General features: G+C 59.7%; 1 protein-coding gene across 2 annotated transcripts in view; it reads left to right on the forward strand.

Annotated features, from left to right (window-relative positions):
* SAMD11 (sterile alpha motif domain containing 11) overlaps nt 1–22,641 on the forward strand; it is a 200,034-nt gene that overhangs the window by 174,239 nt on the left and 3,154 nt on the right. For both annotated transcript variants that reach the window (XM_038166518.2, XM_072026846.1), the window contains 6 exons: nt 4,183–4,347; nt 8,529–8,679; nt 14,927–15,042; nt 15,204–15,282; nt 15,521–16,227; nt 19,880–20,004. In XM_038166518.2, coding sequence (XP_038022446.2) covers nt 4,183–4,347; nt 8,529–8,679; nt 14,927–15,042; nt 15,204–15,282; nt 15,521–16,227; nt 19,880–20,004 — 1,343 coding nt within the window. The remainder of the gene's footprint in view (nt 1–4,182; nt 4,348–8,528; nt 8,680–14,926; nt 15,043–15,203; nt 15,283–15,520; nt 16,228–19,879; nt 20,005–22,641) is intronic.

Consider the following 22,641-nt stretch of genomic DNA (forward strand, 5'->3'; position numbering starts at 1 on the left):
GCTCCTTTCTCCAAACACGATTTTCAAACTTTCTTTACAGCTGGCAAAGAGGGGAGGGGAACGGAGCCTGCAGCTAACGAGTTGGGCTCCAGGTTGCGTAAATGAGGGCTTGCAGGCCGTTGGCTTCGAGGCTTTGTTGTTAAGTTCAGACTAATTATCTGTCAGGGATGCCCACCTCCATCACCGTGCCTAACCTGCGCTCTTCTGGCTATTTAAGAAAGAAAGAGGCAGGCTGGCTGGCTGGAGCTAGGTCCTGTTTTGGGGGCTTGGAGGCCAGCAGCTGAGCCTCCCCAAGGTGTCCATCCCGAATAACACCTCCAGGGAATCTCATGGGGGTCCTTGCACACAGCAGTGTGTCCTGAAGCCTTCTGAAACCGAGTGCTGTACGTGATGAGATGTAAAGATATATCGCAGAGGCTTGTACCACATCCTAATCTTGCATAATGTTTCCCTACATTGTCTCTTCCTGGTTCCTTGTCCCCAAATTACGAGCTGAGAGGCAGCATATTTTGAGGGGATGCTGAATGCTAGCATTGCTCCGTGTGATAACGCCAGCATCACCCAAGAACATCCGAAATCTCTCCTTGCACATAAGCATCTCCTGTCTGCTAAGTCCTTATTCCAATTAAAGGCACCTGAGCTTTTTCCTGGGCTTTTCTGAAAGGCAGGAGGATGCACTGCTGCTCTTTACCTGTTTTCCTTGATTGGTTCTCTGCCCTGCTGCTGTTATCCTAGGAGTTTCTGGCAGCCGTGCAGGTGAGTTCCAGCAGATTGCTGGATTCCGAAATGCATTTGTTAGATGGGAACAAGGGCTCCTGGGCCACATCTGACAGAGCTGCTGTCTGCTTTGCTCGTCTGCTGAGGCCGTGCCCTTCCCAATTTCAGGACCATGGTGCTTAGAAAACGAGCCCAGGTAACAGCAGCCTGTGTGGCCGGGCTGAGAACGGGCTAAACTTTAATCAAGCCATCAGAAACCGAACTGCTGCGTTGGATTCACCCTAGGAAAGCGCCCGAACCTGCAGGGATGGAGGTTTTGGCTATGGGTGCAGCAGGGTCAGGCCATCCCCTGCTGTTCCCTCGCTCTGCCTTCCCACCATTGCTCTTCACCTGCGTGGGCTGAGCGTGCACTAAAATAAATCCTGCTCCTTAACCTGGGGTGACTCAGTGCGGGATTCCCCCCCTGGCTCAGAGCGGGGTGCCCAGGAAGCCCCACACAGCAGCAAATTTTTGATTTTCCACTCCCACTTTTTTCTCAGAAAGCCTTCCCTGCCCTTTCCAGCGCTGCAAGGCGGAGTGGAAACTCTGAGCTGGGCCTTTTGCTAATCCCCCACATTACCTGTTTTTTTATTGCGTCCCATCACAGGGGACTCCCCTGCTCTCTCCAGCACCACACAGGCGTTTTAAGGCTGTGCTGCTGCTAGCACACCATCATAATAGCTGGAGGGAATAGGAACGGAGTCTTTTGTGCTTTTAGGGCCTTTATTTGCCCGCTCCCTACAAGGCAGAGAGGGTAAAGAAGGGGTAGAGCTGGAGTTTCTGTTCCCTGTGCCCAGGACAGTGAGAGCATCTTGCGGACTTGTCATCCTGCTGGCAGTCAGAAGGATGCGTGCTGTGCCATTTCCAACACCATGGGCCCCAGGGGCTGGGGATTTGGGATTTGGGATCCACTGCTGCAGGGTGGATCCCAGCTGTGCTCGGTGGGGACGAGAAGTGAGCACAGCCTGAGATTTAGGGGTGGGAAGGGAAATGGGGACAACCTCCTCGCCAGGTCTGCGCCCACCCTTTCCCTTTGTGGGGCTGCAATCCTGGGGGCGCACAGGACTTGGTGCCCCTTGCCTCATGGCCCTGACACAGCCCTGGCACTGCTGCCCCATCTCCCGGCCAGCTTTTTGGAGAGAAGCGACCCCACACCTCCAGCACATCTTGGGGACGAGGCCAGGAGAACAGGGGCAGGCGGGGCAATCACCGCCTCTCCCTCCCCGAGCGAAAAACCACCTGTAGGGCTGGCAGCCCTTCCAGCCGGGCAGCAGCAGCAGCAGCCCTCCCTTCCCCCTCGGCGATGCTCGATGCTCGCCGTGCGCACGCCGGAGATCAAAAGCCAGCCCTATCTCGGTGGAAACGGGGCCGCGGCTGTCAAACAGAGCAGAACGTTCTGGCGTCTCGTATGGAAATGCGAGCGGATCAGAGGCTCGGCGCGAGGGCTGCGCTGGCAGGGCACGGAGGAAGCTTTCTCCCCGGGAGACAATTCCCCAAGCGAAGCCCCGGCTCCCGAGGCAACGGCGGCGTGGCTGGAGATGCGCGACGCGCGGTGAAACGGAGCGCTGGCAGGAAAAGGGGGGGATAATGGGGAGGAAGGGTTCGGTTCCCCTTTGGACTGCTGTGAAATAAATCTGCCGGGAGCCTCCTCGGCGTTTGGGAGGGTTTCAAACCAGGCTGGACCAAGCGCTGGAAAATCCAGCGGGAGGAATGTTGCGCTCACCCCCCGGGGCGGGCCGGTGGCCTCGCGCGCTGCTCTTTCCGCCGCTCTCTTTCCTTTGCTGTTGGAGGTGATTCAAGACAAAACCCAACCTTACTGCATCCTTGGGTAAGGAAGTGAATGGGAGCTGGGTCACAGCTGCGCAGTTCAGAACCAGCTCTGACAATTTGTTCCTTTATTTTTTACTTTTTGTCTGTGGGGCTTGCCCGGTTGTCGTGGCACAGGAGGCGCAGGCTGGGTGCTCCTGCCCACCCCTGGGGCTGTGACGAGGTGGCGCAGCACCTCCACGTCCCCCACCCCAGCCCACATCATCCAGGAGCTGTTTTTTTGGGGGGCTGGCAGTGGGGAGAGGGGGTCCCTATGGCTGGAGATGCTCAGGAGGCCCCGTGTGTGCCCTCCTGGTGGCCGTGCCAGAGTCTGCTCCACACCTGGCAGCTGGAGGAGATTTGGCGAGATCAGTCCCTCCCGCATTCCCCCCCTCGGTAATGACAAAAGCAGACAGCAAAGCTTCAGCAGGGCTGGAATTATCGCTGGCTGAGTCATGTGAAATCTTGGAGTTTTCAGCGTGGAAAGCCAGCCTTTCCCCGGGCTCCTCCTCACCGCCCCCCCCTCGCACCTGAAATCTGCTCTGGGGCTGATCCGATGGAGTTTATGGTAATTAAGTGCTATTAACTCCCCTCCTCCTTCCTTTTTTTTTCTCTCTAATGACACAGTTGTGTTAAAAAAAAGCAGTGATTTCCCTAAAGCAGGTCTGCAGCACACGGCTTTGCTCCTTAGACCTTTGGTTAAGAGCATCAGAAGGGAGCAGGGAGAATTTGGTGCCCCTGTGCGTCCCCGGGGAGGTGTCAGGGGAGATGGGGATGGGAATTGGGTCCCTGTCCCCATCCCCATGCTCCTTCCACGGGTGCCCTGCAGGTTTGGGTACCTGCAGGTGTGGCTGTCTCTTCTTTTGGGGCAGGATTTTGTGTGCGCTGTGGGGTGAGGATGAACTCCTGGTGTCTGCTGGCTCAAAATGGGTCCCGGACCCGTGCTTTGCGCAGGGAGCCTGTGGTCCCCGAGGTGCAGGCTGGAGATTTCTCTTTTTGAGCAGTGCTTTGGGAGCTGGGGGCAGCTTGATTTTCTTTATTATTTGTTTTTATGTATATATGCAGGCAGTAGGGTGGTCTCATCGTGCACCCAGCACAGCGGGAGCCCTGCCCGCATCCCCGTGAGTAATGAAAAAGTTTTGCCCCTGGGGAAGATCCCAGATAAAACAGCCCAAGAGCAGCCAAGGCAGAGAAGGGTAATTACTGGGAGTTGTGCTTACAGTAAACACAAAGCCCGTGGGGTTTCAGCTCCCCAGCAGTCGGGCTGGGATCCCTGCTGCCCAGGGAGCAGGCAGGGCCCTCCTCAAAGCTCGCAGGCATTTCGGGAAGGGGGAGAGGTGGGCGTGCTGGGCCATTTGTAGGCTTTTCTGGGTGTGAGGCTGAGCAAACCGTAGGGACTGCACGTGGTGCCACTTCTCGGGGCACGAGGACAGCTTGCTGCATCAGTTCTGTATGTGGTAGTCATGGAAATTGTCCTAACACCCCCCCCACACCCACCTCGCTCTTTCCTTTGCCCCCCATCCCTGTACTCAAAGCGATTTTTCCACTCTGTTTCTATATGGAAAAAGACAAAAAAAAAAAAAAGAAAAAAAATAAAGCCCAAATCTCTCTGCTCTTCAGAAAACTCCCACACGCCTCTGCTGGAGGACGCGGTGACTCAGATGACCCCGGAGGAGCACTACAGGCGCATGATGTCGGCGCTGAACGAGCACGGCACGTTCGAGGAGCAGCAGCAGCAGCGTCTCTACCAGCTGGCCAACAGCATGGCAGTGCCCAGCCACGGAGGTACGGGCACGGGGGGACACCAGGGCTTTGGTTATGGCTTGTAAGATGTTCTGGTGAGGATCCTTTGGACCCTTTTTTCCCTCATCTCCCTGGAGGTGGCTGCTCTCAGCTGTCTGTAAGCGCTAACACCTTCTGGAGCAACCCATTGATGTTGCAGGATTTTGCTAAGCGTTGATAACGCCAGGTTTGGAACGTCTGTGCAATAGCTGCTGCCCGCAGACATGGCGTAAATTGGTGTTAATGACCTTTTGCCTTAACGAGAATTAGATATCCCATGATTTTACGGGCAATTAACATATGCAGATGGAGCTGGGTCGCAGGGAAGGCAGCTCAGCAGGCAGACGCTGATGTCAGGGGGACAGGTTCAGCCACGGTGTCATCTTCTGGAAGTGATTGTGTTTGCATCACCAGGGATCAATCTGCTCCTTTGCTAGCCAAAACCAGAGCTGCTATGAAGTAAGAGGGTGCTGAAGGGACAAACCCTCCTCTACACCCCGCCTGGTGAGGGCTTCATCGGGCATGGCTGTGAGGACCACGTAGATTTCAGCTTCCAGCACTAAGATGTTGTCCCCAGACCTTCCCAGGTCCTCTGAGGTTGAGCTGGGGACAGCTGAGAGACCCCCCAGCCCCTCTTTATTTGCTGCCTGCTGCGTGTGCTGCTTGTTGTGCTGCTGTACGATGCCCGCCTGGCTGCTGGCTCAAGGCTGGAGCAGTACAGGAGTGTTTCTGCACCAAGATTTGTGCTGAAGAGAAGATGCTGCCGCTCTGCTCTTCAAAACAAGCTGATGCTTGTAGATACAGGAGGGAAAATCCAAAGCCTGGCTCCAAACACATTGACGGGTACCGCTGCGTGCCGCTGCCCTGCCCTGGGCAGGTGCCAGCACCCAAAGGGCACTGCAGGAAGGGAAGGAAAGGAAGGATCTCTGGAGACTTTTGCCTGCAGCTGGGGAAGACGCTGCCTAGCTGCAGCGGGGCTGCGGGATGCCGTGCTGTGCCTAAAGGGGGCACCAGGCAGTTGCAGCTTCCAGCCGGGGAAGCGCTCAGCAGAGCGCAGGAGCGCAACCTCCCCGCACCGCTGCAGGGGTGCCTCGGCTGCCTCCTTGGCCCATGGGGAGGCTGTGCGGTGTCCCGGCGGGGTGACCCAGCTCTCTGCATCCCTCAACGCTTGGGAGATGGAGGAGATGCCTCTGCTGCAGCACGGGGAGCAGAGCTGAGCGCTGGTGCTGTGCCAGGACGCAGGGTGCGGGGGCTGGCGGGCGCTGCCGGGGGGTCCGGGGGAGCGCGAACAGCATCCGTGAAGCATCCAGCAGGAGCTGGAGGAGAATCTCCAGTCTGGAGTGCAAATCCCCAGGGCTCCTTGTTAGGTTAATGAAGAGGCTGTCTTCTTTTCCACTCTGTTTGATTTGATTGGCTTCTCTGGGGGCAGGAAGGCGATTCCTTTCGCTGCGGAGTAAGAATTTGCTCATCAGCAGAGGCACAGCACAAGGCTGTGCGCAGACGAACGGTGGTGAACACGGCACACGCCTCGGTGCTCGGCTGTCCCAGGGGTTTCCAAGAGGTGCAGGGCTCCTGCAAACACCATAGTTTCGGGGCAGCACCATGCCCTGTAGGGCTGGAGTTGTTGTCCTGTGAACCCAAGTGTGCAAAAGCACCAGAGGTTGCGCACAAAGGGACAGCACCTCCGGACACCCAGGTCTGCCTAGACCATGCTGGACACATGCTCTGTAATACTCGGCACCAAATGGGGTGCACACACACCTGTATTTAACAGGAGAGCCCCCGTGCCCTGGGCACCCGCTGGTGCTGGACACGCAGACCACACGCAGCTGCTGCCACCCCCTTCTCCCCCCACGTCACGAGTGCAGTAGCTCATTTCCATGAAGAGCCTGACGCTTTATTTATTATTATTATTTTTTATGATTACGATTAAATCATCTCCTCAGCCTTTGCGGGACGAGGGGGCACCCTGAGGTTTTGGGGTGGGCATTGGAGAAGGGGAGCCGGCACCGAGGGGCTCTCCGGTCCCACCGCCGAGACAAAACTTGGTGAATTTTGGATGGGCTCCGCGCCGCGGGGCCCTGGTCGGGCCATAAATTATTCGTGCCACTACAAAGCGCAGTTTATCTGCGGGCTCGCACGGAGGCACCAATAACATTAATAATTTAAAAAATGTTAATAATTTAGAAATCTTTTTTTTTTTTTTAATTGCCTTTCTCCTCCTCCCCCCCCTCTCCTCCTCCTCCTCCTCCGCCCCCGTGCTCCCAGCGGCATTCATCCGGCATTCTGCATTCAGGCTGCCTCCGTGCCTGGCTCCTCCATCCGCCGGCGTCCCCCTGTCAATCAATCTGATTTCCCAACTGTCAGAGTGCAGGATTGTAAATAACAGACCCTCGGGGGGGGCCGGGCGAGGGGCAGGGGCACGGGGAAGGGGGGGAGAAGGAATGGGAGAGCAAGAGGAGACGGGAGGGCGGGTGTGCGGGGGGTTGCTGCGGTCATTCGGGATCAATGCGGCTCCTGGAGCTGGCCGCACGCCAGCCTTCTAAATTACAGGCGCTGTGGCAATCAGGAGCGACCTGGGCTTTGCAGATAATTAATTTATAAACATTGGAGGTGCGCCGTCCCCGGCTCGGAGAATTCTCTCGGCTTTATTTTTTTTTTTTTTACACCCTCCGATGGGGTTTTGGTGCCCCGCTCTTCCTTTGGCTGGAAATTTGTAGGGTGTTGGAGTGTTTGTCCCCTCGTTTGGTGTGGCTGTGTGTGTGTGAACGTGGCTAGAAGTGGCCAGGTACCCATGTGCTGGTTGTTCCCAGCCCAGCTTGCACAGGCTTTGAGCCCTGACCACGGCAAAAATACTCGATGGGGCTCGGGCATGGGATGCGTGGATGCTGCAACCCCCAGAACCCCCCAAAAAATCAGCGTGCTGGTGGAGGAAGGCAAGGAGAGGGAACAGGTAGCGTGGCCAGGTTGTGCAGCACGCTCTCATTAACTTTGCTTTATTAATTGGTTGTGGGAAGAGGGCTGATGCACACCGCTTGGCGGGGAGGGCTTGGAAATCGCAGGCAGCTCCTGAGCAGGGTGTGCTCGTTAAGATAAATCCTCCTCTCCTCCTCTCCCCAGCTGTGTTTTGGTTTCCTTTCGCAGCGTGGCACGCCTGAGTGTGCGAAGGAGGTTTCCTGTAAGCGTGCATCCGTGTGCGTGCATTTCCTGCCTGTCATGTGAATGGCAGCAGAGGTTTTGTTGTGGGTTCGAAGCGAGCCGTGCGTAGGAACCAGGCACCGCTGGTGCTGAGCTGCCAGAGCAGCTGCAGAAAAACCCCAGTCGGTGCAGCTGGGAGCCGTGCCCGCGTCCCTTCTGGCCCTTTTTGGAGGTTTGTCCACCTGTGGTGGTCCCCCAGGAGGAAAGCAGAGTGGGAAGCTGTTGCCTGGGCATCTCCTGGCGCTCCCCAGCAGCCCTGTGGCTGTCACCATCGCGTGGCACTGGGCCACCGCCTGGGCGATGGGGACAGGCTCCTGGGGTGGGGGGGAGCTTGACCGAGGGCTGCGTTTTGCATTTTTTTCGGGCTGCTGAAGGCGCCGTGCCCCGGGCTGGAACGAGGGGGGGCCCCAGCGCCGTGCCCCAGCAGCAAAACCACGCCGGGCGCGCCCCAACCTGCGCGAGCGAGGGGCCCCTCGGGATTTGGGGGCTCCGGGTTCTGCTGGAGCAGCCCCCGGAGCTTTTTTTTTTTGGGAGGGGATTTTGGGGAAGCAACCCCCCTCCCGGACCGGGTCTGAACAGCTCCCGCTCCCTTGTGCCCCCCTCCCCGCCTGCCTCCTCCCCTCCCTCCGCCAGGAAGGCAATTAAGCAGCAATCCGCCCCCCTCCCTCCCTCCCCTCCCGGAGTTGCACAATTTCCTCCGCTGCCCAACTCCCTCGGCGGCGGAGGCGGCTCCGGCTCCGAGCCCCCGCTCTGCAGGGTGAGCACCCGGGGGGGGGCAGCGGCTGGGCTGGGGGCTGCGGGGCTGGGGGCTGCGGGAGGGAGATTGGGATGGATGGATGGAGAGGGGGGGGGGGACCCGCTGTCCCCAGCTGGGGAGCCGGCAGCAGCCGGGTTGGGGAGCTGGGGGTCCTTCGGGCAAAAGGAGGGTGGTTTGGTGGTGTTTTATTTTGTGGGGGGGTCGCGGCTGATCCTTTCCCTCTCCCCAGATCTGCTCCGGGCTCGGCAAGAGGTGGCGGCGGCGGCGGCGGCGCGCAACCCCGGCGCGATGGAAGCGCACATCCCCTCCGGCAGCAACTCGTCCAGCCAGAGGAGGAAACAGGGGCTGCCCCAGCACAGGGACACCCACTTCCCCGAAAGGTACCTTCGGGGGGGGGGACACGGCTCTGCCAGGCCGCTGGGGAGGGCTGGCCGCGGTTCCCCCCCGCCCCGGGGCGGGGTTAGCAGCGGGCACGGCTTGGGAAAGGGGCTGCGCTTTTTGGGGAAGGGCTTGGGGGGGCTCCAAGCAGCCCCGTGGGGACCCCAAGGGGCAGCACAGCCCTGGATGAGGGGGCACAGAGGATGGGCTGCCCCGCTGTCACCTCTTGTAGGTGTGGGGGTTTTGGGGTTTGGGGGTGGGACACGGAGGGGGCGATGGGGGCTTCATGCACTGCCTGCCTGCTGGGAGCCATCCCAGCCCTGCCTTGGGTCCCTCTTCAGCCTGTCCTTAGGCACAGAGCAAGTGAAGGTGTTGAAGCTGGGGTTTTAGAGCTCCCCCAGATAGGGAGAGAGAAGGAATGCAGTAGGATGGAATAAAAAGAGGAGAATTTTTCCTTTTTTTTTAGAGGAAGAAGGAGGCGAGGCTTCCTTTTTCCACTGACAGGAGTGCTGGAAAGCTGATTTCCCTCCCTCCCAAGAAATTCTAGCTCATTTATCTTGCTCTGTGCCACAAGCCATTCCCTCCACAATCAGGAACTTCAGAGGGAAATTAAATTAAAGCTGCGTGAGCTCCTGACAAGGATCGCAGAGGTGGGGATGCAAAGACTTTGGGTATCACGGGACGAGCAGTGGAAAGCTCCAGCATCTAGCCTCGTCTGGCTTTCATCTCGGGGTGGGAGCAGCTGGATATATGGATTCTGTAGCGTGCATATTAACCCTCTGGGTTTCGAGTCCCTCCGTTCGTTACAGCCTCGGGGATCCCGTCTGTTTTTCCCTCTCTCTGAGCGAGGAGGCTGGGCGCAGACCTTCCTCCTGCGGGGTGCACTTTGGCTAACCCGCCCCGCCAAACCCCAAGCCAGGCCACGTGGATCGTAGGCAGACCTGCGAGGAATGCAGGGATAGAGGAGCTTCAGTGCAGCCAGGCAGAGGGGGGGGAAATTGGAAATTTTCTCCAGCTCTGTGTGGCCTGGAGAAGCGCCAGGCCAGCCGGAGGGCTGGCTGCAAGAGCCCCCGCGGAAGGGTGGAGGCGGCGCGCGGGGAGGCGCTGCACGCAGGGGGGGCAAAACTGCACAGGAGGGAGATCCCTATCGCGCCCAGAGGTGCTCTGCTGCCAGGCAGGTGCTGTGATGGAGCTGGGCAGGGCCAGGAAACGTTAAATCGGTTGGGAACAGGGCAGGGAGGCAGCCAGCAGGCTCAGCAGAGGCTGGAGCTGGGAGCTGTGCGCCTCCCCGCAGCGCTTCTGTTGGCGATCCCGTTCTCCGAGTAGCCCTGCGGGTTGGCACGTGTCAGACAGGGATCCTGGTGAGGTGAGGAGGGGAGGAGAGCACGCAGGGCCCCAGCCTGGCGTGGGTATTGAGAGAAGAACCTGCAGGCCCTCGGGTTCACTTTACAGGTCACCCCGTGTCTCAGTTTCCCTTCCTGCGCTGTGACGGGGCCCTGGTTTTAGGGATTTTCCTGGGGTTTTAGGGATGCCAGGAGAAGCCACGGCCACGCGTTACAAAGCAGAAAAGCACCGTGTGGGTTAAATCCTGCCTTCCCTTCTCCCTGGTGCTGTTAGCCTTGGGTTTTGCTCTTGGCTGCCATGGTCCCTGTCAACCAGGTCAATCACAGCAGCCTTTCTGCACCTTATCGTGCAGGCGTGGACGTTGTAAAGGGTTCAGGTAGGCACTGACAGGGGTGGCGGCGATGGAGGAAGCGGGCTCACGTGCGTGGGCAAGCCGTAGGTAGATTTCTGACATCTCCTTTCCCCGGAGCAGAAGTAATAATGCATGATGCGGGGGGATGCGAGCTGTTTGGCGCGGCGTTAAAATTCCATTCCGGCTTCCCAGCGGGAGATCTGCGGGGATCAGGTCAGCTCTCCAGCGTGGGCAGGAATAATTAGCCACTCCAGGCGTTACGAGGGGGGGAAAACCCACGCAGGTGACCCAGTTGTGCTGAGCCAGGGCAGTGCTGCCGCTCTCGCAGAGGAAGGGATGGAGGGAGCTTTGCCAGCAGGAGCTGCCCACTCGGTGCTCCGCTTCCCAGGTGTGAGGAGGGTGGGAGGCGAGGAGTCAGAGCCAGGGAACATCTGGGGAGGGAGGCGTGTGCCCGACTTTTTGGGTAGGCGTAATGAAGCAGGAGGTAGGGAGATGGGTGCTGGCTGTGCCAGTGTGTGCTCCAAAAAACACTAAAATGGGCATTTTTTGGGACCGGGTCCAAGGTTCTTTGAGCAGGGCAGTGTTCCCTTCACCTCTCCAGCGTCCCCAGCTCTCGGGGGCAGTTTCTAAAAGCTGTGCCCCTCGCAGTGCCCGTGGCCAGACCTGGAGCCGGGCTGCTGCTTGAGAACCCATTTGGTTTCGTTTTCGTAAATCCTTCTCGAGATCGGCTCAGCCTCGGCTTACGGAGCGCCAAGCCCCGGTGGTTTGTTTGAAAGGGCTGTCGAGTTAGCTCGGAGTTATAAAAAGACTTGGAAGAGGAAAGGGTACAGCTCGAAGGTGTCACTGTTACTGCTCCAGCCTGGAGAACTTCCCATCTCCAAGCTGCTCCGGCTCCTGCAGGAACGGCAGGTGGCTGCGCCCTGCACAGGCTGGGCTGCTGGGATCCTGCTACCTCCCGAATTTTTTGGCTCCTGGCTGGCTTTGCTGCCTTGTTTGGCCTGGCAGCTTCGTGGCCAGGGTGCTCGGCTCCGGGTACGTGGTGCAGGACCTGCTCCTGGGCCGTGCTTCGGACCTGGAGCTGGGCAGACCCCGCTTCTCTGGGGGTTGGGAGATGCTGGAGCCTTTCCCTTTCCCCCCCGTGCTCCTTGCTGCCCTCCTACCCTCACCTTGCCCTGCCCCGCATCCCCCTCTCTGCTCCAAAGCCTTCATCCACCTTCCTCCCACTTCTGCACCTCCTCACCTGGGCAAGGGGCAGCGCAGAAAGACCCCGGAGCTCGTCCTGCCCTAGGGAATTTGGCTTTGGCACCGCTTTGCGTTTTGAGCCCCCAGTTCCTCCCAGCCAGCCCCTCCACGCCCAGGACAGCAGAGGTACGTGTCCCTTTCTGCCTGCAAAACCCGAGCACCGTTTTTTTGAGCAGCCTTTTCATTTCATTTAGTTCCCCTTCCTGGCACTGGCAGCGCCTGTGGATGGCGAGCCAGGAGCTGTGCCTGCCGATTACCTCAGGTTTGAAGTGTCTCTCCCTATCAAATGCAAAGCAGAAGCAAGCAGGGCTCTCATGCATCCCTTTTTTTTTTCTTTTTTTCCTCCTCCTTCTTCCATCCGTTCTAAATTTATTTCCATGCCTTGCCGCTTTCAATCTGCATTTCCTGACCCCCTCACGTCTCCAGCCGCTGCCTCTGCCCAGAGCCTGCCGGGGGGAGCTCGGGAGGCTGCGAGGGGGTTAAGGCGAGAGGCTTGGCTTTACCAGTATAATGTGTAACCCCGTAATGACTTTAAATATTGATTATTTGAAGGCCATTAGTGCTTATTGTTAAAGAAAAGTCAATACTTTTTAAGCCTCGCGAACCATTTGTCTCCTGTTAAAGGACATATCAAATTTAGCAGCATGCAGCGCAAATCCCCTAATACCCTGCTCCCGAGCCTCCAGCTGGCATAGGAGGGGAAAAAAAAGGGTCGGGGGAAGGACTGGGCAGCACCACGGAACTGCTCTCCAGGGGCAGGGACCAGGCTCATCATTCACCTCCTCGGGGGGCCGGGGCTGTAACTCAGCCCTTGCTCTGGGAGGAGGAAGAGGAGGAGGAAGGAAACGAAGGGGGCTGGTGCCTGCGTGGGAAAGGATGCGAGGATTTGCATTTTGCTCTGCCTGAGAGCGCACGGCAGCCTTGGCTCAGGTCTCGGGGGGCTTTTTTCTCAGGGGTTGCCTTTTTCTCAGAGCTTGGCTGTCTCCAGGCGTGCTGGGAAGCAGTCAGCCAGCCCCGTGGAGGAAGGAATCGGGCTCCCCGGCTCCTGCCCCCGTGCCAAGGGCCAGATTTGGGGGAGCAGCAGCATCGTCCCCATCTGATGGCCCTAAGCTGGGTGGGAGGCAGGCAGTGCTCGTCCTCGTGGTACCATGGCTGGGGAGCATCGGTGTGCCAGCAGGGAGCAGGGTCCCTCATCCCCTGGGGATTTCCTGCTTGTCCCACGTGTATTTGGGGTGCCCTGCGTGGGGCAGGTGCCAATGCCTCCCCCTGAATTTCCCTCGCCATCGCTCACCTGCCTGGCCCTGCCCAGTGCTGATCCCTGCTCTGCTGGGGAGCAGCCCCAAATTCCTTCGGGATCGTGGCGAGCGCACTATTAAGGCGTAAGAACAACCTCTGGTTAACGCCACGCTGCCACCAGAGGGAAAAGATCCTTTTTTCCCAAGCCCATCCCCGGTCTCCAGCTTCCTGGGTCTCCTCTTGGCTAAAACCCGGAGCCTCTCCTCGTTTTTTAGCATCTCCCCGTAGAGCCTGGGGCCGCTCCCGGCACCAAATCGGGGGACGCATCCCCCGCCTGCCCGGCCTCGGAACAGTTAAAAGCGACTTGATTTCCTAAATTGCTTCTTATAAAACGACCAGCACGTCTGCCAGCCTCGTCTCCCCATGATTACAGCTAATTACGATCGAGCGGACACCTCCTCGCCCCCGTCATGCCGCTTTAATTGTCCGTTATTCATCTGCAGGCTGTCCGGGGTGGCAAAGCACTTGGCAGCCCAGCGACCGAGGCCTCGGCTAATTGTGAGGCCTCGGGGATTAGGGCAGGTGATTACACACTTCATGGTGTAATTACATAAGCATCGCTTGGCTGCTGCCCCGGCTCGGAGCCGAAGGTCAGGCGCTGCGTTACCTGAGATTAATTGGAGCTGCCAGCGGAGTGCGAGGTGCTGGCGGAGCGGTTATACGATTAGCATTAACATTTCAGCAGCGACGGATCGATCCGTGGCTCTCCTCCAGACACAGCGAGCTGTGCAATTAGTTTAGAGGAGAGCTAGGGGAGGAAGGAGGAGGAAAGGAGAGACGGGGAGACAGCCGCAGGAGGAGGAGGAGGAGGAGGAGGAGGAATTCAGAGGGGGCTCGCAGCCCGCCCGCTGCTGCCCATCAGCCTCTTGCAGCATTTCGTGGGGATTTGGAGAGGTGGCTGCACGATGAAACAATTCTGGGAAGACCCAGGGAAAAGGCAGAGCGTTTCCTTGTGGTGCTCGTTGGAAAGCCTGCAGGGAGCCCCTCTCACCCCCAAATCCTTCTCACGAGCCCTGGGGGCAGCCCAGCCCCACCTTGGCACCCCTCGGCCCCACGGAGAGGGGGAGCTCTCCTTGCCGTGAGGTTTCCCGTGCCTCCCCGCTCCCTTTCTCTCGCCCTCCGGTCTCTCCCGCAGCAGCCTTTACGGGGAGATGTTGTAAAATGAAAATAAACGGCGCAGCACTTGGCTTTGCCTCTGGATGCCCTGGTGAAGGTAATAATGTTGTAAGTGGCCATCAAAAGGAATTAAGAGACATGCAGCCGGAAAGCAGAGATTTGCTTGCAGGCTCCCAGGGCAGATTTGACTAATGGAAGAGACCTTGGCTCCTCTTCCCTTCCTGCATATTCTTTTTTTTTTTTCTTCTTATTTTTTTCTGCAACAAGCAAGCAGGCTCCACCTGCCTTGCTCCTGGGCATTGTCCCCTTCCCCACCCTCAATCCTGCCTCTTGCAGTCACTTTCCACCTTCCCCAGCTCCCCAAATGCTTCTTCCCGCTGACCCCGTGGCACTCGGAGCTCACGTCCCCCTCCCCAGCTCCCCTCTCTCCGCCTCACATCCCGCTTTTCTCTCCAGCACGGGGGATCACCCCTCATCCCAGTGATTCCTGTGATCCCCCTGATGCCTTCAGATCTTCACAGCCCCAGCTCCTCAGATCTAGAGGGGCTTTTTGGTTGTAAGGGAGCTGAGACAGAAGCCCGAGCTTGAAGGGAAAGGCAAAGGCAGCGTCCCCAGCGTTGCGTTTGCAGCTCTGGGTAGCCAAGGATGCTCTGAGCAGCCCAGCTCAGAGTAAATGAGGAGCAGGAGGGTGGGAGGCAGGTAGGGCCTGTGGAGTTTGGGCTGATTTCTTCCCCATCTGGTTCTGCTTTTCTGTATTTATTATTTTCTCCTCCTTTGCAAGTTTTACATCTAGGAAACGGGCATCTTTCTTATCTCGGCCCAGCCCCTGGTGGTGCAGAAAAGGGATGCTCCTCCTGAGCCAGCTTTTCAACCTGGATTTCTTTTTCTGGTCCCCGCAGGGAGATATCCCACCCGCCGCCGCTGCTCTCACCCCAGAACGCGCCCCATATCGCCCTGGGGCCCCACTTGAGACCTCCTTTCCTCGGGGTGCCTTCGGCCCTGTGCCAGACACCAGGTGAGTGCAGGAGGTGCCGCCTTTCAGCACGGGGTTGGGAATGGGTTGGGTTGGGTTGTGGAAGCTCTCCTGCTCGGCCCTTTGGAGAGCTCCCCCCGAGCGAGCAGGGGGTCAGTGCTGGGCTGAATAACCCCGCGTCGTTTTGCCCTCCCTGTCCCCAGGTTACGGGTTCCTGCAGCCGGCACAAGCAGAGATGTTTGCACGGCAGCAAGAGATGCTCCGAAAGCAAAACCTGGCGAGGTGAGGAGCGCGGGGGGCGAGCCCTGCCCTTCTTTTCCCTGCTAGCAGACAGGGCGGTGCTGGGTGCGGGGCTGGGGGAGCCGTGCACGAGCAGCAGAGAGGCATCCAGCCGATCCCAATGGATCTGAGCGCGTGGGGACCGCTCTTGGAGAGCCCCCAGCTCAGCTTCAGCCGGGCTGCGGGTTAACAAGTTCCTTTTGGGGTCTTCCAGTGACCTCCTTTGCCTCTCCCCGTGCAGGTTGGAGATGTCGGCCGAGATCATCCGCCAGAAGGAGCTGGAGAACCTCCACAGGCAGCGGCTGCTGGCCGGCGACCCTCTGAGCCTCCACCCCGGCTTGCCCCCGGACCACCCGGCCCTGCGCAACGTGCACGACATCCCCGAGGGCCACCCACTGCGGGAGGAGCTGTCCCGGCGCAACGCCATGCTGGTGCTGCGGCACAACAACGCGCCCCTGCTCTCCCTCAACCCCGGCGTCCCCAGCAGCGCCACGCCGCCCAAGGAGCAGCCGCGGCGGGGCAGCAGGAAGGCAGCACAGCACCGCGCCGAGCCGCAGGGGCCGAGCGAGGCCAAGGAGGCGGCGGAGCCCCGCGGGGCACGGGACGGGGCCCCGGACTGTAACGACGAGGAGATGAAGGACTCGGAGAGCGACGCCGACGTGAGCGACGAGAAGCCCGAGAGCCTGAAGGCGGAGAGCAGCGGCTCGGCCGCCGAGCTGAAGGAGTGCAAGGAGGCGGGGAAGGGCTGCGAAGGGGCCAAGGAGCTGGGGGAAGGGGCCGCCGGCACCAATGCGCCCTGCAGCTCGTCCAGCGCCGAGTCCCCCAGCCACTTGCTCGGGCCGGGCATCAACAAAAGCGAGGTGAAATACCTGCCGCCAGCCTCCATCCCGCCGCCCCAGCCGCTGCCCTTTGGGTTCCCCTACACGATGAGCCCGTACTTCCACGCAGGTGGGTGTGCCAAGTGGCCGTGGGGCTTGCTGAACGCGGGGCTTGTCCCCTTGCTGTCCCGCAGCGTGCTCGTGGTGGCCCTTCTGCACCTTTTATTTAGGTTAAAAGGCCCCCGTTTGCACCACAGCGGGTCAAGGGTGGTTACGAGCACCAGCAGGGATGAAGCAGGTCCCAAGCACGTGAAAAAAGGCAAGGGCGATGTGATGGGTTAAGGGACCTTGCAATTTCGGGGACCTTCTCCATAAACCGTGGTTAGGAGAGCTGTGAAATCCAGGCAGCTTCAGGGAGAGGTGACGCAGATGACTGGCGGCAAGGGTCTGCCCTACAAAGGGACGGGTCAGAGGTTTTGTGCCTGGAAGGGAGGCCAGAAGATCAGGGCAGGCTGTCGGGCTGCGCTCAGCTGCTTTGGAGCCAAAATTGTTCCTTTCCCTGCAGCAACTTGCCCATCGGGTGGGCCAGACCGGCAGGGAAACCACGACCAGCTCTCCGCCATCCCCAGCTGAAAGCCAAACCCGCTTCGCCTAATAATAATTAGCAGAGCAATTAGCAGGAGGCAGGAGCAGGCGGGGGAGGGAGACTGGGGGGGGCACGGCACGCGGGGCGCCGAGCCTGCCTCCTCTCCGTGCGGAGAGCCGCGGCGGCGGGGAGCGTGGCTGCCCGGCGCTCATTAGAGCTGCCTTCCAGCCAGGAAGGAGGAAGCGATTTTTCGCTGACAGGCAGGTGGCCAGCCTGATAAATATTCCTGCTGCCGGGGGCTGCCGAGGCGTCCTCGCAGGAGCCCTTCTCTCCCGGCCATTAAGGGAAGAAGCGCGCACGGCTCCGGCGCGCATCGGCCGCGCGAGGCTCCGCGGGGAGGCCGGGCTGTGCACGGGCTCGCTGCCTTCCCCCAGCGAGGCCCGGGTTCCTGTAATAGCCCATTTATTATTATCACTTCGAATTTCTATCACCGGCGTGTCTGGAGGCCTTGGCAGAGATGAGCGCTTCTGCTTTTGCTCCTGATTTGTGGAGCCCGCCGCAGGTCTGGTCCTGAGGGCGGGTTTTAATTTCGGTGGTGGCTGCGTGCAGGGGAACAGCACCGGGCTCAGGATCCCTCGTGCCAGGAAAAGCTCCTGGTTTGGGATCAGGGCACATCCCGTGTGGATGGGGGAGCCGGGAGGAGAGCTCAGCCGCTGAAATAGCGAGGGCTGCATTGATCCAAGTGCTGCAGGGGCCCTGGGCTGCGCCAGGGTAATGTGCAGCAACAAAAACACAACCAAAAAAAAGGGGTTTTGGCCCTTGAGGAGCGGCTCTTGGAGACAGGCAGGCAGAGCTGCACCAACCTCCCCCCTTGTGTGCCAAATAAATCCCCGAACACTTCGGAGGGCTGCTCTGCTCTTTTGGCCTGCCTGGTCCCGGCGTTGTGGCACGAGACAGGGACCGTGGTGCCGGGCCAGGAGGCTGAGCTGGCTGGAAATGCCGGCTCCTCAGGGCCTGCAGCAAGGGAGCTCCTGCTGCGGAGGCAGGGAGCCGCTCGGCGTCCCCGCCGGGAGGAATATTGACGGCAGCCAGAGCCGGGTCGATTCCCGCAGCCGCCTTCTGGGGACCTGGCGGCTGCCGCCTGACCTCATCTCGCCGAGGTTTCAGCAGCCCTGCTCCCCTCCTCCTCCTCCTCCTCCTCCTCCTCCTCCTCCTGCTGCCGCCCCTGTCCTCCGGCGAGGTGAAGGATGGAGCGTGCAGGAGGCTAAAATCCTCGCATCGATCCGGAGGCTGGAGAGCAATTAACGGGAGGCTGCCGGTGGGAGGGGGCGCAGGGCTGGGTTTGGAGGGGGAGCGGTGCTGATGGAACAGCAGGAACCCCCCCAAAAGGGGCTGCCCCCCCCCACAGCGGGCCTGCTTTGTGCACCTGGCACCTGAAGCCACCTTGGGCTTCTCTCCCAAGGCAGCTGGACGTCGGGAGGAGGGAGAAAAATAAGAAATGGATCGCGGCCGGGGGGCGGCGAGGGCTCGTACGTGGACACCTGCCCACGAGCCGGGGCTGATGAATCCTCCCCGGTGCCTCCGCGGCGGGCCCCATCTGGAGAGCTGCTCTGCAATCCATTAGCAGCCTCCCGGCCCCTCATTTATCACGGGGCGAGGCGGGGGGGCCCTGGCAGGGAATTGCTGCTGCCCCGGCGGCGCGGCGGGGCCGGGTGACATGTCATTATGGCACCAGCAGCCGCGTCCCCTCGCGCCGCTGGGCACCGATTTGTCCTCATTCCCCGAGCTGCCAGAGCGGGGAGAGGTCCTTGGGGAGGGGGGAGCAGGATGGGACCCCCCCAGCAGCGAGCTCCAGAGCCCCAGCTCGGGGTGCTGAGCACCTGGGGTGGGATCTGCCGCAGCCATGGGAAGCCTGGGACTGGTTTCCCACTGGTTTCCCACTGGTTTCACTGGGAAGAGGGCATCCTCTGGACGGGTTTTAGGTTCCGCAGGGCAGAGCCCAAAGCGTGGCTCTTCGCCTTCCCCCTCCCACTGATATTTCCCCCCAGCTGGTGCTGCGCCTTCCTGGCATCACCGGGAAGGGAAGGCGAACTCTGAGAGAAATCCTGTGGCCACGTTGTTTCCTTGTGTGTGGGGAGGTGGAAAATCTGCCTTATTCCCACCCAGCGGGGCTGGTTTACTCCGAGCATCTCGCCCCAGTGCTGCCCGTGCCCAGAACAACGGGGTGATCCCCTGAGTGTGGCTCCAGTTCCTCCCTGCAGCTGCTGGAGCCCCCGTTTGTGGCTCCCCATTTTGTGGCTCTGCTGGGTGCGCTCCCCACCAGGACTTTTTGGGGGCCGTGTTCCTGGTGCTGCTCCAAAGCCTGGGGGACAAAACCTACAGAAAGGATCGTTTGGTCAGGATAAACCCCTGGGAGAAGTATTTTTGGGGGGTGTTTTGTTGCTTCATGCCCTGAAGGGACGTGTTTTGGTGCAATTTGTTGCTCCGTGCCCTTTACGAGGGCCGTGTTACGTCCCTCATAAACTTTCCCCCTGCCCAGCACGGCCACGGCTGCCCAGGTCCTTGTCAATGACCCAGAAGACGCCGCGCAGCAGCGAGTTCCTCACGTTAAGAACGCTTTATTTTTCCCCAAAAAGTGGCATTTTCTGGAAATGGGTTTCTTCAGTGCTGGCACAGCTGGGACCCAAGTGTGGTTTGGTGGGACGGACGGACAGACGGACAGGCAGGGGAGCGGGGCTGGGGGAGAGGAGCACAGCCCCCGGGGCAGGCAGCGTTCTGCTCTGCGGGGTGTGCAGGAACACCCCTCGGGGGTTGTTTTTATTTATTTTTTATTTATTTTTATTTTTTTTATTTTTTTTCCCCTTCCTTCTTTTCGCCGCCCTCCCCCCCATCCCTGCCCTGCAGCTGAAGAACATTAAGCACATGAAATGCATTAGCTGGGATTTTTCCTTCCCCCTGATCCCCCCCCCCCCTCCCCTTTCCAAGCTGGGGACCTCCAGGAGGAAGAGGCCTACGAATTGACCCTGCCCAGTGCTTTAATTGACAGGTCATTAAAGATGAATGTGCGGCTGGAGAAAAATATTCAGATTGGAGGCTGCTTGTTGTCCGTGTGGGATTTTAATGATTTATGTTTCTTTCTCCTCCCCTCCTTCCCCCCCTTTTTCCCCCCCCCCCCCCTCGCCTCCGAACGCTGCAGGCACCATGGGAGGTCTGTTTCTGGATGGCGAGGAAAGCCCCGCGCTGGAAGACATCAGCAAATGGACAGTGGAGGATGTGTGCAGCTTCGTGTCCAACCTCTCCGGCTGCACCGAGTACACTCAGGTAAAGCAGCCTCCAGCCCCAGCAGCCTCCCAGCCCTGCCTCTTTTTCCTCGTGGCCTCCGTCCCCACGGGTGGACAGCCTGGAGCCCTGCGCTCCCTGTAGCTCGTTCACCTTGTGAATTGCACAATAAATCCTTGCTGCTGGTGCTGACCCCAAAAGCAAAAGGGTGGATGGGAGCAGGGCAAGGTTGGGAGCTTCAAGCTCTCCTCCTGCGCCCGTGGGGCAGAGCAGGGACAGAGCCCGGTGGCACAAACATCCCCGTAAGCTCCACGCTCACGCATCGCAGTGCTGCTGGTGGTGATTTTTAAGCTCATCCTAGGATGCCTCTCGGTGTGAGGTCGCGAGGTGCAGTACAAAAACCCAACCCCGTGTTTTTGGCTTCCGCACCCGCCGGGGCCCATTATAAATGCCCCATTGAGAGCGCGCCGCCTGCGAGGGCGCAGATTCCTGAGCTGTCTGGGACGGCCTCGTAAAGGGGGTCCAGTGTGCTGGGAGGGGGGGGGAGAGAAAGCAGCAGATAGAGAGGCAAAGGGCCAGTGCCGAGGACAATCCTGCCTTTCAGCAGAGACGCATCCGAGGCTGAGAACGGATCTCAGGAGGGAGGAAGGAGCAGCGCTGGGCTTTCCGGACACGCTGCTCCAAGAGGAGCTTCCCTGACTGGCAGCCAGGGAGGGCAAAGCTCTCCTTGGGCATCCCGGCTGGCTGGAAGCTGATTGCCAAAAAAAAAAAAAAACCTTTCTCCAAAAAAAACAACAAAACATTGCCTCTTCAGTGCATTGGGCAGAAGTTGTGCCCCCTGTGAGTCGTTTTGAGAAGGGGGAAGCTCAGCACCCAGCTCCTGCTGGGGCTGCGGCGTGCGTATCGGGCTCTACGCGAGGTTCCCTTTAGGTCCTGCTGATGTTGGCATGTGCCCTGTGGAGAGGTGCAAGCAGCTCGCCCCGAGGGGATGGGGAAGCTGGGACACAGCCTCTTCTTTTCTTTATGGGAGCCTGGAATTGCCCCACAGCTCCCCTTAACTCCCAGGTGATGGGATAACTGTGCTTTCACTCCCAAATCTCTTTCCTCGCCCCCTAAACCCTGATGTTAATCCCATCACAGCGTGCTTTGTTACCACCACCTGTAAACCAGGGCTGCTTTGGAGCAGACACCTGTGTGTGCATCCAGGCTTTAGGAAAGGGAATGCTTCTCAGAGAGGTGGAGCACACAAAATGTTCCCTAGGAGGAACGAGAGGGGTTTGGGCTCCCTGTGGCTCAAGGTTTTGGCTGGCTGGCTGCTTGCAGGAGGGTCCACCATGGAGGGGAGCTCGGGGGCTGCTGCTGGTGAGGACAGTGAGGGATGGGGTCAGCACGTCCCCGTGTGCTGATTATTTGCTGGGAGGGACACGAGCCCAAGCGAGAGGCTCCCAACCCAGGCTTGCTGCTGCCCGTGCCAACAGAGTGCCCTCGGCACCGCAGCGCTGCGCCTTGCCCGCGTTCCCACAACGGCACGGGGATGGGCACAGAGGATGGGAAATCACCTGGGAGCCGGTGGGAAGCGTGGAGAAATCCTTCCCGCAGCCACCTCACCGGAGGCTCATCCGTCCATCCAGCTCCACCTTGCGTGCCAGCCCCCGGTGCGCCAGCGGGGAGAAATCAATGGCTCGGCGAGACAAAGCAAAACGCTTCACGCTACCGGGAGCAGCTCTCAACAGCCTCCTGGCGGGCCCCTGCTCCCGTGCATTTTGCTGGGGGTGCGTGGTGTGAGGGGGTGGGTTGTTCCGCGCCGTGGTTAGGCGCTTAGCAGGTTTTTTTACTATGTGAAAACGCCGGCGTTCGGGGGAGCGCCAGCTCCGGGGCTGCGCGCCGCAGAGCCGCCTGTTCCCGTCTCCAAAGCCACAGCTGCCGGGGAGGTCTGGCAGCGGCCCGCAGGCTGCTGCTGCCAGGAAAAGCCAGCGAGAGCGTGGTGGTATGCAGTGCGTGTAGAGCTCAGGCAAACAAGAAGGTTTCAGCAGAAAAACCCCAAGTCGCTGCTCCCGGCCCCCGACAACCTTTGGCTTCATCCCCGCCGTGGGTCGGGACCTGCGGGACACCCGAGGGCGACGCTGTTCTCACTTGGAGGCTTTTTGTACCGGGTTTTAGCGGCGAGCGAAGGGAGGCTGCTGGCTCCTGGCCACGCTGGCTTCGCAGGGAGGAGAAGAAATGGGTATATTAAGTTTCCTGAGGTCAAGGAGCAGAAACACGCTGCAGTCATGGGCGGCTTTGCTGGTGGAGTCCAGCAATAAAATAAAAAAAAGGCTCACAGCAGCTCAGCTGCCGCTCTGAAGGGATGGCTCTGGGCTAGGGGCTGCTGAGAAAGAAGCCTCTAGAGGAAAATAAAATCTCCCCTCGCCGTGCTGCTCAGTGAGGGCACTGCTGTGCGAAACCCCCCCGCGGCGAGGCGGCAGCATCGGGCGGCTCGTTTGGGCAAGCCTCCAGCATGAGCCGGGCTGCGAAACGCTGCGGAGCGGCGCTGTGGTTGGGCTAAAAAAAATACTAAAAGCACAACAAAACAGGCCCAGAGCTGACATCCCCCGAGTGCTGGCAGCTTCTGCTCGCGCTACGGAGCTCAGGCATCCGGAGCAAGCCCCCGGGGGAGCCTGGTGCAAGCACAGCCCTGCT

This window comes from Anas platyrhynchos, chromosome 22 (assembly GCF_047663525.1).
Source record: "Anas platyrhynchos isolate ZD024472 breed Pekin duck chromosome 22, IASCAAS_PekinDuck_T2T, whole genome shotgun sequence".
Taxonomy (NCBI): domain Eukaryota; kingdom Metazoa; phylum Chordata; class Aves; order Anseriformes; family Anatidae; genus Anas; species Anas platyrhynchos.